The sequence below is a fragment of the Garra rufa genome, chromosome 9, assembly GCF_049309525.1.
Source record: "Garra rufa chromosome 9, GarRuf1.0, whole genome shotgun sequence".
NCBI lineage: Eukaryota > Metazoa > Chordata > Actinopteri > Cypriniformes > Cyprinidae > Garra > Garra rufa.
In genome coordinates, this window is record NC_133369.1 from 19,032,635 (window position 1) to 19,045,248 (window position 12,614).

The 12,614-nt window shown below is 33.8% G+C and overlaps 1 protein-coding gene across 1 annotated transcript in view; it reads left to right on the forward strand.

Moving 5' to 3' along the window:
* The window catches only part of snap91a (synaptosome associated protein 91a), a 28,829-nt gene that overhangs the window by 6,430 nt on the left and 9,785 nt on the right, over positions 1-12,614 (forward strand). The window contains exons 8-12 of the mRNA XM_073847769.1: positions 3,899-4,141; positions 5,826-5,906; positions 6,154-6,222; positions 10,139-10,246; positions 10,778-10,849. Coding sequence (XP_073703870.1) covers positions 3,899-4,141; positions 5,826-5,906; positions 6,154-6,222; positions 10,139-10,246; positions 10,778-10,849 — 573 coding nt within the window. The remainder of the gene's footprint in view (positions 1-3,898; positions 4,142-5,825; positions 5,907-6,153; positions 6,223-10,138; positions 10,247-10,777; positions 10,850-12,614) is intronic.

Below are 12,614 nucleotides of genomic sequence, written 5' to 3' on the forward strand. Positions count from 1 at the left end.
ATTTTTATTCAATATTTTTGTCTTGTTTTAGATTAAAAAGATGTACACATTCTTAAAACATTAAAACCAACACATAAAACTCCAATTCATGGAAGCATGTTTCCGTCACTAAATACAAAATAAAAAAGGTAATTGTGACTTTTTATCTCGTAATTGCAGGTTTACATCTCACAGTTCTGACTTCTTCCTCAAAAGAGCAATTCAGACTTTTTTCTTTTTTTTCACAATTGAGTTAATATAAACTTTAGCATATAACTAAAGTTAATATTGAAATATAAATTGTTTATATCTCACAATTTTTTTCCCAGAGTTTCCTTGCGAGTTTATATCTCGCAATTGTGACTTTTTTTCTCAAAATTGCGAGTTTATGTCTCGCAATTGATTTTTTATCTCAGAATTGCGCATTTATATCTTGCAATTATGACTTCTTTCTCAGGATTTTAAGTTTATATCTCACATTTGTGACTTTTTTTCTCAGGATTGCAAGTTTATATCTCGCAATTGTGACTTTTTCCTTAGAATTGCGAGGTTATGTCTCGCTATTGACTTTTTTCTTCAGGATTGCTAGTTTATATCTTGCATTTGTGACTTTTTTCCCCAGAATTGCCAGTTTTTATCTTGGAAATGTGACTTTATTCTCAGAACTGCAAGTTTATATCTTGCATTTGTGACTTTATTTCCCAGAATTGTTAGTTTATATCTTGCAATTGTGACGTGTTTTCCCAGAATTGAGAGTTTATATCTCGCAATTATGACTTTTTTCTCAGAATTTCAAGTTTATATCTCGCATTTGTGACTTTTTTTTTCTCAGGATTGCAAGTTTATATCTCACAATTGTGACTTTTTCCCCCAGAATCATGAGTTTATATCTCGCAATTGTGACATTTTTTCTTAGAATTGCGAGGTTATGTCTCGCAATTGACTTTTTTTCTCAGGATTGCTAGTGTATATCTTGCATTTGTGACTTTTTCCCCAGAATTGCCAGTTTTTATCTTGGAAATGTGACTTTATTCTCAGAACTGCAAGTTTATATCTTGCATTTGTGACTTTTTCCCCCAGAATTGTGAGTTTATTTCTTGCAATTGTGACGTGTTTTCCCAGAATTGAGAGTTTATATCTCACATTTGTGACTTTTTTCTCAGGATTGCAAGTTTATATCTCACAATTGTGACTTTTTTCCCCAGAATCATGAGTTTATATCTCGCAATTGTGACTTTGTTCTTAGAATTGCGAGTTTATGTCTCGCAATTGACTTTTTTCTCAGAACTGCAAGTTTATATCTTGCATTTGTGACTTTTTTTCCCAGAATTGCGAGCTTATATCTTGCAATTGTGACGTGTTTTCCCAGAATTAAGAGTTTATATCTCGCAATTATGAATTTTTTTCCCAGAATTGTGAGCTTATATCTTGCAATTGTGACGTGTTTTCCCAGAATTAAGAGTTTATATCTCGCAATTATGACTTTTTTCTCAGGATTGCAAGTTTATATCTCGCATTTTTTACTTTTTTTCCCAGAATTGAGAGTTTATATCTCGCAATTATGACTTTTTTTTTCTCAGGATTGCAAGTTTATATCTCACAATTGTGACTTTTTTCCCCAGAATCATGAGTTTATATCTCGCAATTGTGACTTTGTTCTTAGAATTGCGAGTTTATGTCTCGCAATTGACTTTTTTCTCAGAACTGCAAGTTTATATCTTGCATTTGTGACTTTTTTTCCCAGAATTGCGAGCTTATATCTTGCAATTGTGACGTGTTTTCCCAGAATTAAGAGTTTATATCTCGCAATTATGAATTTTTTTCCCAGAATTGTGAGCTTATATCTTGCAATTGTGACGTGTTTTCCCAGAATTAAGAGTTTATATCTCGCAATTATGACTTTTTTCTCAGGATTGCAAGTTTATATCTCGCATTTTTGACTTTTTTTCCCAGAATTGAGAGTTTATATCTCGCAATTATGACTTTTTTTTTCTCAGGATTGCAAGTTTATATCTCGCAATTATGACTTTTTTCTCAGGATTGCAAGTTTATATCTCGCATTTTTGACTTTTTTTCCCAGAATTGAGAGTTTATATCTCGCAATTATGACTTTTTTTTTCTCAGGATTGCAAGTTTATATCTCACAATTGTGACTTTTTTCCCCAGAATCATGAGTTTATATCTCGCAATTGTGACTTTGTTCTTAGAATTGCGAGTTTATGTCTCGCAATTGACTTCTTTCTCAGAACTGCAAGTTTATATCTTGCATTTGTGACTTTTTTTCCCAGAATTGCGAGCTTATATCTTGCAATTGTGACGTGTTTTCCCAGAATTAAGAGTTTATATCTCGCAATTATGAATTTTTTTCCCAGAATTGTGAGCTTATATCTTGCAATTGTGACGTGTTTTCCCAGAATTAAGAGTTTATATCTCGCAATTATGACTTTTTTCTCAGGATTGCAAGTTTATATCTCGCATTTTTGACTTTTTTTCCCAGAATTGAGAGTTTATATCTCGCAATTATGACTTTTTTTTTTCTCAGGATTTCAAGTTTATATCTCACAATTGTGACTTTTTTCCCCAGAATCATGAGTTTATATCTCGCAATTGTGACTTTTTTCTCAGAATTGCGAGTTTATGTCTCGCAATTGACTTTTTTTCTCAGGATTGCTAGTTTATATCTTGCATTTGTGACATGTTTTTCCAGAATTGTGAGTTTATATCTCACAATTGGGACTTTTTTTTCTCAGAATTGTGAGTTTATATCTCGCAATTGTGATTTTTTTTTTCCCTCCAGAATTGTGAGTTTATATCTTGAATTTGTGACTTTTTTTTCTCAAGGTTGGCAGTTTATATCTTGCAATTGACTTTTTTTTCCTACAATTGCGAGTTTATATTCTGCAATTCTGACTTTATATTTTGCAATTGTGACTTTTTTTTTCTCAGAATTGCAAGTTTATATCTTGCATTTCTGACCTTTTTTTTTTCAGAATTGCAAGTTTATATGCTGAAATTATGACTTTAGAACTTGCAATTGTGAGTTTATATTATACGATTCTGAGAACAAAAGTCAGAATTGTGAAATAAATTACCGCAATTACCTTTTTAAAAAAAAAAATTCTGTGGCAGAAACAGGCTTCTATACTAATTTGGTTAGATTCTGAAAAAAAAAAAATGCAATATATGTTTTCTGAAGATGTATGTAGTTGTTTCTCAAGTAAATGTATTCTGTTTTAAGGATGTTTAGACGCTTTACTTAAAAACATGACAACATTCTTTTCAAGAAAATGATTTTTGCCTTACTAACCTTACTAATAATTCAGCCGCACACGTTAATCTTTTAATTTCCCTTCCAGCATGTACAGTATTTTCAGTATCAGTGATTTATTCTAACAACCTTAACTTTGATTTTCATGAAGTCTGCAGAGCAGAAGCTTAGTGGTTGTGTTTACATAATGCAGCTACTGTGTCACAGAACATGATAAGATTTACTTTTACCTTTATATGTGCTTTTATTGTAACATTAACTTAGCTTTACTTCCACATTACTACTATGACTTTAAACATCTGCAACCTGACGTCCAGACTGTATTTCCTTGTTTTTGTGACTAATGGGTATCTCAGTAGACAGCAAACATCCTGAGGTATGTATAGTTATACAAAACAGAACAAAAACTACTGTGTTTTTTTTTTTCCTAGGATGTTTATTTAGTGTTTATAGTGTTTTAATGGTGGTTGCAGTACTAAGTTTAATGGTGTCTTAAAGTGTGCTTTTGAAGGTAACATCCATCTCCTCTCTCTCCGTGACTTCAGTGTACCTGAAGTTATGAGCTTTCAGTGTGTTTCTTTTTTTTGCAATGTTTGTTATTTAACAAACCTTCCCCATTCCATTTTCACCCCCCAACCCTTCCTAATAAAGACCCCTGGGCTCCATCCGAGGGGAGTGCAAGCATTGCCCCAGAGCTGGACCTCTTTGCCATGAAGCCGGTAGACAGTGTCGCTACCGCAGCGTCCCCTACCAGTGCAGAGCCGAGCATCTCGCCAACAGCGGCCCCAGATACCCCTTCTCCTCTCACCGCTACTGCCACCACCACCGCTACCGCTACCACTACATCTGCTACAACTGAGTCCGCAGCTCCGCCAACACTAGACCTCTTTAGTGGTAACGTTTCTGCTGGAATTCTGCCTAAGGCTTGCTTTACTCTGCATTATGATGATATTAACTTGCTAAGCTAGTTCCCCAACATTATTAAGATTCTCTTTTGTTTGATTTCTCTCATTTAGATTTATATTTTATGTTTTGGTCATTCTAGATTATGAATCATGGCCTTAACCACCTTTTCAGTGCTGAAGAATATATATATATATAAATATACATAATATATATATATATAACTGTAAATATAAATATAATTTGTACACTACCGTTCAAAAAAATAATACTTTTATTCAGCAAGAAAGCATTAAATTGATCAAAAGTGACAGTAAAGTTGCAAAATCCGTTATTTCAAAACAATTCTGTTCTTTCTACTATCAAAGACCCTGAAAAAAACTGTATCACAGTTCCACAAAAATATTAAGCAACTGTTTTCAACACTGATAATAAGAAATGTTTCTTGAGCGCTAAAACCATTATTTTAGATTGATTTTTGAAGGATCATGTGACACTAAAGACTGAAGCAATGGCTGATGAAACTTCAGATTTGAAATAAATTACATTAAAAAAATTATTAAAGGGTCAAAGACTAATAAAAATAAGTGTAATACTGCTTTAAATTGTTGCTCTTGTATTAAAAAGTTTTCTGTTTAATTGAATTGCATTTTTGTTTTTGTTTTTCTGAGCAAAAAATAAATATCATACATTTTTCCCTAATTTACAGAAGGCTCCTACTAAAATGTCATTCAGTGTAACAATCTTGTCAGACATATTTACAACAAAAATCAATTTATGACATATTAAAAGACAAATTACTTCACCCCAAATGCTAATTAGTTGTAATTCTACATTTTTAAAATTTGCCACTATCCTCGGTTTTGCTGATTTGTCAGTAAGAATTATCCGTTATGATAGAAAATGAATATGCTCCCTTATTCTTCAGAATAAGCATGTTGTTTGAATTTTTACATGAATATTGTGTTACACTGAATGACAATGTAACATTATTTCAACCAAATTTTGACATTTTATTCTCCAAGAATGAAGAGTTGAAACCCTTTAAAATAGATACTTTACTTACATTTAATGTGCTTTCAATGGACATAAAATAACTTTTATAATTTTTTTTGACGTAGACGTCTTAATGTCTTTGACCCAAAAATAAAAAACGTATTTTAAATGGTAATAATATTTCACAAATGTAATGTTTTTACTGTGTTTTTGATCAAATAAATGCAGCCTTGGTGAGCATAATAGACTATTTTATATATCTCAACCCACCATTTTGAACGGTATTGTAAATATTTAAAATATTTGTAAAATAAGAACTATAACTGTAAATATTGATATTGTATTGCAATGATAAATCAAAAATACTATATCTGTGAATAAAAGGGGTGTTCAATGTCAATGATTCACATTTGACCTCTAAAATTGCACTGCAATCTGTCAAAATCCAGGATTTGCAGTGACCACATTTGTCCTGCAATCATTTTCTGGTGTTTTTGACCAAATCTGAATGCTGTGGTTTGCATTGACATTCGTAGACTTGATTGAGTAGGGCCTTGTGCTACTTGTTCAGAGTGACTAAGAAAAAAAGTTTAAATGGTGTTTTCTCTCTCTCTCACTTAAAATTGTCTTGAAATGCACTGACTGAAAGCGTAACGCATATGTGTGTCCTTGTTTATAGATATATTTGATTCTATGCCTGAGCAAAGCTCCTCCTCAGAGCCCAAAGCAACCACTCCTATTGTAGACCTATTTGGTGCAGGTACAGGAGTTGATTCCCGTAGTTCTGTTGAACGTCTTGTCTTTTCTAGTGTCATCTTTCTTCTTTCTCATCTGTTTTTTGGCCCAATCCGTCTTGGTTTGTCCTCATAGTGCAACGTGGATTTGTGCATGTTTGCGCCCTCAAAAGCACGACTTTCTGTCCTTTCTATGCTTGTGCTCTTTAGTGATTTCTCTTTTCTTACGTTTCCTTCTCCACTTGCTCTTACTGCTTTGCTTTGGTCTGAAAGATCTTCCCGCTGTCTCACGTGGGCCCTCACCTTTGCCTGAGGCCAGTGTGACTGGTGACCTCTTGTCTGGTGAGTTTGCTTGTTTCTCTAAACATAGCATGTTTTGTCTAATACCGGGAATTATTATACCTTAAGGGATAGTTCACCAAAAAATAAAAATTCTGTCATTAATTACTCACACTTGTGTCGTTCCAAACCTGTAAGACCTTCATTCATCTTCAGAATACGAATTCAGATATTTTTGATGGAATCTGAGAGCTTTCTGACCCTGCATAGACAGCAATGCTACTAATACATTCAAGGCCCTGAACATTTGTAAAGACATTTGTAAAATAGTCAATGTGACATCAGTGGTTCAACCATTATTTTATAAAGCTACGAGAATACTTTTTGTAACAAAACATTTTTTTCAACAATTTCTTCTGTTCTGCATCAGACTTCCACATATGTGACCTTGGACCACAAAACCAGTCTAAGTCGCTGAGGTATATTTGTAGCAATAGCCAAAAATACCTTGCATGGTTCAAAATTTTGTATTTTTCTTTTATGCCAAAAATCATTAGGAAATTAATTAAAGATCATGTTCCATGAAGATTTTTTGTAAAATTCCTACTGTAAATATATCAAAATGTAATTTTTGATTAGTAAAATGCATTGTTAAGAACTTTATTTGGACAACTTTAAAGGGGATTTTCTCAGTATTTTGATTTTTTTGCACCCTCAGATTCCAGATTTTCAAATAGACGTATCTCGGCCAAATATTGTCCTATCCTAACAAACCATACATCAAAAGAAAGCTTATTTATTGAGCTTTCATATGATGTATACATCTCAGTTTTGTCAAATTTAACCTTATGACTGGTTTTGTGGTCCAGGGTCACATATGTTCATGACAGTACTCTCCAGAGTGTGCGGCGGAGACATGGAAGAGAAGAAATTATTGAATAAAATCATTATTTTTGTTTTCTTTGCACACAAAAAGTATTCTTGTAGCTTCATAAAATTACATGCAGGGTCAGAAAGATAACTTTCGGGAAGTGGAGTTTGATCGGGAGATTATTCCATTAGGGGCCGTTCACATGTACAGTAGCGTCTTTTGCGCGCTCAAGTTCGTTATTTCAAATGTAGACGCGCGGTATGCGCGCTCATAATGGAAGTGACGCGGTCGCGACGCACTCGTTTTTTCCAGGCGCGTCCACGCCGCATCAAGATAAAAACATCTCAACTTTTCAGAATTCCGCGAGCGCACCAAGGGTCATGTGACAAGAACCAATGAATCAGCTTCTTACTTTCACGAAAAACATTAAAAGCTTAGCCAAGATGGAGAAACAGCCGATCATAGCTGTTACAGGGATAACAGTTTTTAGTAGCAGAGCAACTGCAAGTGATTTTTCATTTTGGAAATCCATTTATCCTTAGCTGAAACTTCCGCGTCTTCAATGGAGAGCACAGGTCATGGTTGCTTAGCAACGGCAGAAGCCGCGGGGGCGCAAGCTCCGGAGCGCTTTGGAAAGGAGAAAGCGGCGCGCCTAGCATTTTCCATGCATTTTTAGGCACGACATGTGAACGGCCCTTTAAATGGTACGTTTAAGTTACTCTGTCTCTTGCAGACAGCAAGATGTAGGCTGTAGGCTAGTTAACCTTAGCATAGCTTCTCGTCACTCATTATTTTTACGCCTATTTTGAATTTTACTCGAATACAAATACAAATACTTTTCCCCCCTCAACAAATACAAATACAGATACAAATCCCGGCTGCTTTGCACACCCCTATTTAAAATATAATTTCTTCCTGTGATTCAAAGCTGAATTTTCAGCATCATTACTCCAGTATTTAGTGTCACATGATCATTTAGAAATCATTCTAAATATGCTGATTTATTATCAGTGTTGGAAACAGTTGTGCTGCCTAATATACAGTGCCTTGCAAAAGTTTCACATTTTGTTTTGTTGCAGCATTATGTTAAACTGCTTTAAATTCGTTTTTCCCCACATCAATTTACACTGCATACACCATAATAATGACAAAGCAAAAACCAGATTTGCTAATTTGACAAATGTATTAAAAATAAAACACTGAAATAAGTACATTGCATAAGTATTCATACCCTTAGTACATAGTTGAAGCACCTTTACAGCCTCAAGTCTTTTTGGGTATGATGTGACAAGCTTTGCAGTGCACATCTGCATTTGGCAATTATCTGCCATTCTTTGCCTCACGTTTTCACCTCTCATGCTCTGTCAGCTTGGATGAAGGCTGGCAGACATTTTCTAGAGTCCTAGTTGTTCCAATCGTCTTCCATTATGGATAATGGAGGCCACATGCTTCTGTGAACCTTCGGTGCAGCAGATTTTTTTCTAAACTCTTCCCTAGATCTTTGCTTTAACGCAAGTCTGTCACTGAACTCTACAGGCAGTTATCTTGACCTCAGGACTTGGTTTTTGCTCTGATATGCATTTTCAGCTCTTAGACCTTTTCTGAGAGGTGTGTGCCTTTCTAAATAAGTGTAGTAACATCTAGAAGCAATATGAATGCTCCTGAGCTAAATTTCGAGTGTCCCTGAAAAGGGTATGAATACTTATGCAATGGAATCTTTTCAGTTTTTTATTTCTAATAAATTTGCAAAGTTGTTACAAACCTGTTTTGTGCTTTGTCATTATGGTGTATGAGATGTAGATTGATGTGGAAAAAAGTAATTTAAAGCAGTTTAACATAATGCTTCAACAACAAAAAAAAAAAGTGAAAAAAATGAATACTTTTGCAAGGCACTGTATGTATTTTTTGGAACCCGTCATATTTTTTTTTTAGTATTCTTTAATAAATAAAACAATAAAAAGAACAGCATTTATTTAAAATAAAAAAAAATCGTAATAATAAACACCTTGTTCAAAGTTTGGGGTCAGTAAATTTTTTTCTTTCTTTCTGTCTTTGAAAGAAATTAATACTTTTATTCAGAAAGGATGTGTTAAATTGATAAAAAGTGATAGTAAAGATTTCTATTTTGAGCAAATGCTGTTCTTATTGACTTTTTATTCATTAAAAAATATTTAAAAAATATTAAGCAGCACTACTGTTTCCAACATTGATAATAAAAGTAATAAATCAGTATATTACAATGATTTCTGAAAGATCATGTGACACTAAAAATTCAGCTTTGCATCACAGGCATAAATTATATTGAAAAATATATTAAATTAAAAAAATGTTATTTTGAATTGCAATGTTTCATAATTTTACTTTTTTTCTGTAGTTTTGATCAACTAAATGGAACTTTGATGAGCATAAGAGACTTTTTTTTAAAAATATAAAAAATTTTACTGATCCCAAACTTTTGAGCGGCAGTGTATATAAAAATACACACACATATATGTATATATTAAGGAAAAATATGTTAGATATATATGTAAAAATATTTATATTTATATACATAATATAAATTAAATACAAGTGTTTACATACAATACATGCAGTACAATATATACATATATCAGTGTGTATTTATATATACATATTAAATATACACAGTGCACACACATATAGCATGCAAACATAAACTTTTATTTTGAATCGACCAATTACAACTGTTTGTTTTGCAGCTGTAATTCATTTTCTGAAACACTGTCCACCTAGTGAATGAGGCATTCTTTTCAGTGGATCATTTGATCAAATTCAGCTTGCTGAGTCAATGATTTGATCACAGCGAGTTAAAAGATGATTAAAAAAAATTCATTTCAATCTGTTTTTCAAAGCTATTGACTTCAAAAGACTTCTTTCCTTCTAACTGCATTGAAAAGCAGTCTTTTAAAAAAATTCTCTTTTTGCGATCTGCAGAAAACAGAGTCATGCATGTTTGAGTGAACGATTCCTTTAATTATTTAGTGTTGTATTTTAGTTCATGTTTCTTCAATGCACTTCCACTATACATTAGTCGCATCTCCAACTGCTAGTATCAAAAACACTCTATATTCTTTCTTTTCCATTTAGACTCATTCGTTGCTCCAGCTGTTGCTCCAGTGGCTCCTGCGCCTGCCGCTGTAGCTGCTCCTATCTCTCCTCCTAAAGCCGAATCTGGACCCGTGTTGGACCTCCTTGGTGTGTCTAAACTCGCTCATACAAAACACAAATCTAGAAGACCAATATAGAGATTGTCATATTCAAGGGTTTGCACTGTAGTGTAACGGAGTGAATTATAATCAGGTTTTTGCATCTGACTGCACAACATTTGAACTTAATGAGCTTGTTCATTTGTGCTGAACTCGTAGTGCAGACATTTTAAATTTATGAAGTGGTAAGTATACACCAGCTGTAGTGGCTAGTTTCTGCAGTTTTGTTTTGTCTGTTAAGTGAGCTGACGATGGTGGGAAGAGAGAGATTTGTTTGGTGTGTGTTTGAGTTTAGTGTATTTGCATGCTGTGCTGTCATGTGTACATTGTAAGTGTGGGAAGATCCACAGATCGCATATCCATGTGTCAGTGTTTGTTGCGATGTGGGAGCGTGTTGCCTGTTGTATGATCTTGGCTCACTCTTTCCATCTGCCCCTCTCTCAGTGTGTATGCAGCTTTAAGGCTGACTAATGCTTCTCCTCCTTCATGCTGCGCTGTGGGACGTCCGTCTCTGGAACAGACACGTTTGGTGACAGCACTGGGGAGTCCCAGTCCGCTGCTCCCGGAGCACCATCAGGTGACCTGCTTGGAGGTATGGGTCACATGTCCTGATTAGGAAAATGCTCTTTTTTTGTTGATAATGAAATTGAGAAATTAGACGTGGCACTGCCAAACAGCTATAATTAAATTAATTAACATACCAAATGCTAAAATTAAATATTATAACAATAATTAATGTTTTGTGTGTGTGTGTGTGTGTGTGTGTATATATGAACTAGGAGATGAATATTATTTTTAATAATAATCAGTAGTATTTTATCTAATATTTTATTTTTAATTTAACTAAAATTATGTTTAATGTTTTTAATTAATTTTAATAATGACTTATTATTTTAAATAATATTTTCTATTGGTTTACATTTAAAAAAATAGTAATTATTAGAAATAATTTAAAACATTAGAATATGTTCTAGTTAAATTAAAAATGAAATTAATAAAATGAAAAAATTGAAATGAATGAAATCAAAGCTATACAGAAATAATTTTCAGTATTTGAAATAATAAAAATATAAAATTAAATATTAGAATAATTGTTTTGTGTGTGTGTGTGTGTGTGTGTGTGTACCTTGTTTTTGTGACATATCAGGACACAAATTGGTGTAATAACATGGGTATGACATAGGTATTATTACAAGGAGAGGGTGACTTATGAGGACATTGCCCATGTCCCCACTTTTCAAAAGGCTTATAAATCATACAGAATACGTTTTTTTGAGAATGTAAAGATATGCACAGTCTCCTGTGAGGGCTAGGTTTAGGTGTAGGGAAGGTGTAGGGTGATAGCAAATATTGTTTGTACAGTATAAAAACCATTACGTCTATGGAATGTCCCCACAATTCACAAAAACAAACATGTGTGTGTGTGTGTGTGTGTGTGTGTGTGTGTATACAGTTGCAATCAAAATTATTCAACCCCCTTGACCTGCAAGACATTTTGCTGCAGAGAACAAAATTTTGTGAATTTTTTTTTTTACAAAGGCATCAGTAAACTATTAAAGAAAGTTTATTAATACACATTTGAGTAATTCTGAGAACGTAAGTTGATAAATAATGAAAAAAAAAAATCAAATTGGCTCTAAACATTTATGTTCAAAATTATTCAACCCCTGAAAGTAAATTTGGTGTAGAATCTTTTATTCTTTGAAACCACCAATAAACACTGCCTGGAAGTGCTTAGATGCTTGTCACCTTTCTGCTGTAATCTTGGGCTTAACCTCAAAAAGCTTTCAGATCACTGATAATCTTTGGTTTTTACTTTGCCACTGCTTGCTTCAAATTCAACCATGTATTTTCAATGAGAATTAAATGTGCAAACTGAACAGGCCACTTAAAAACATTCTATGACTGATTCCTAAACCTATACTTTGGGATGATTGTCCAGCAGGAAAGTCCATTGATTATTAGCTTCAGACTCTGCATAAAAGGCATCACAATGTTTGCCAAAATGGTCTGATACTTTATTAAATCAGTGATATCCTTTGTGTGGTCATGTTTTCCACTTCCTGCTACAGTAAAACAACCCCATAGCAGGACTGGCCCACCTCCATGTTTGACGATGGAGATAGTGTTCTTCTGCTTATAAGCTTGGTCTTTTTTGCACCAGATGTACCTCTGATCCATACATCCAAAAAGTTCCAGTTTGGACACATCACTCCATAAAACATTCTTCCAGAACTCCACAGGTCTATCCAAATGAATTTTGGCATGTTCAAGTCAGCCTTTTTGTTCTTCTTGGTCAAGAGTGGTATTCAGAAAGATTCCTCAGCATGAAGACCGTTCTTGTCTAGTGTTTATCT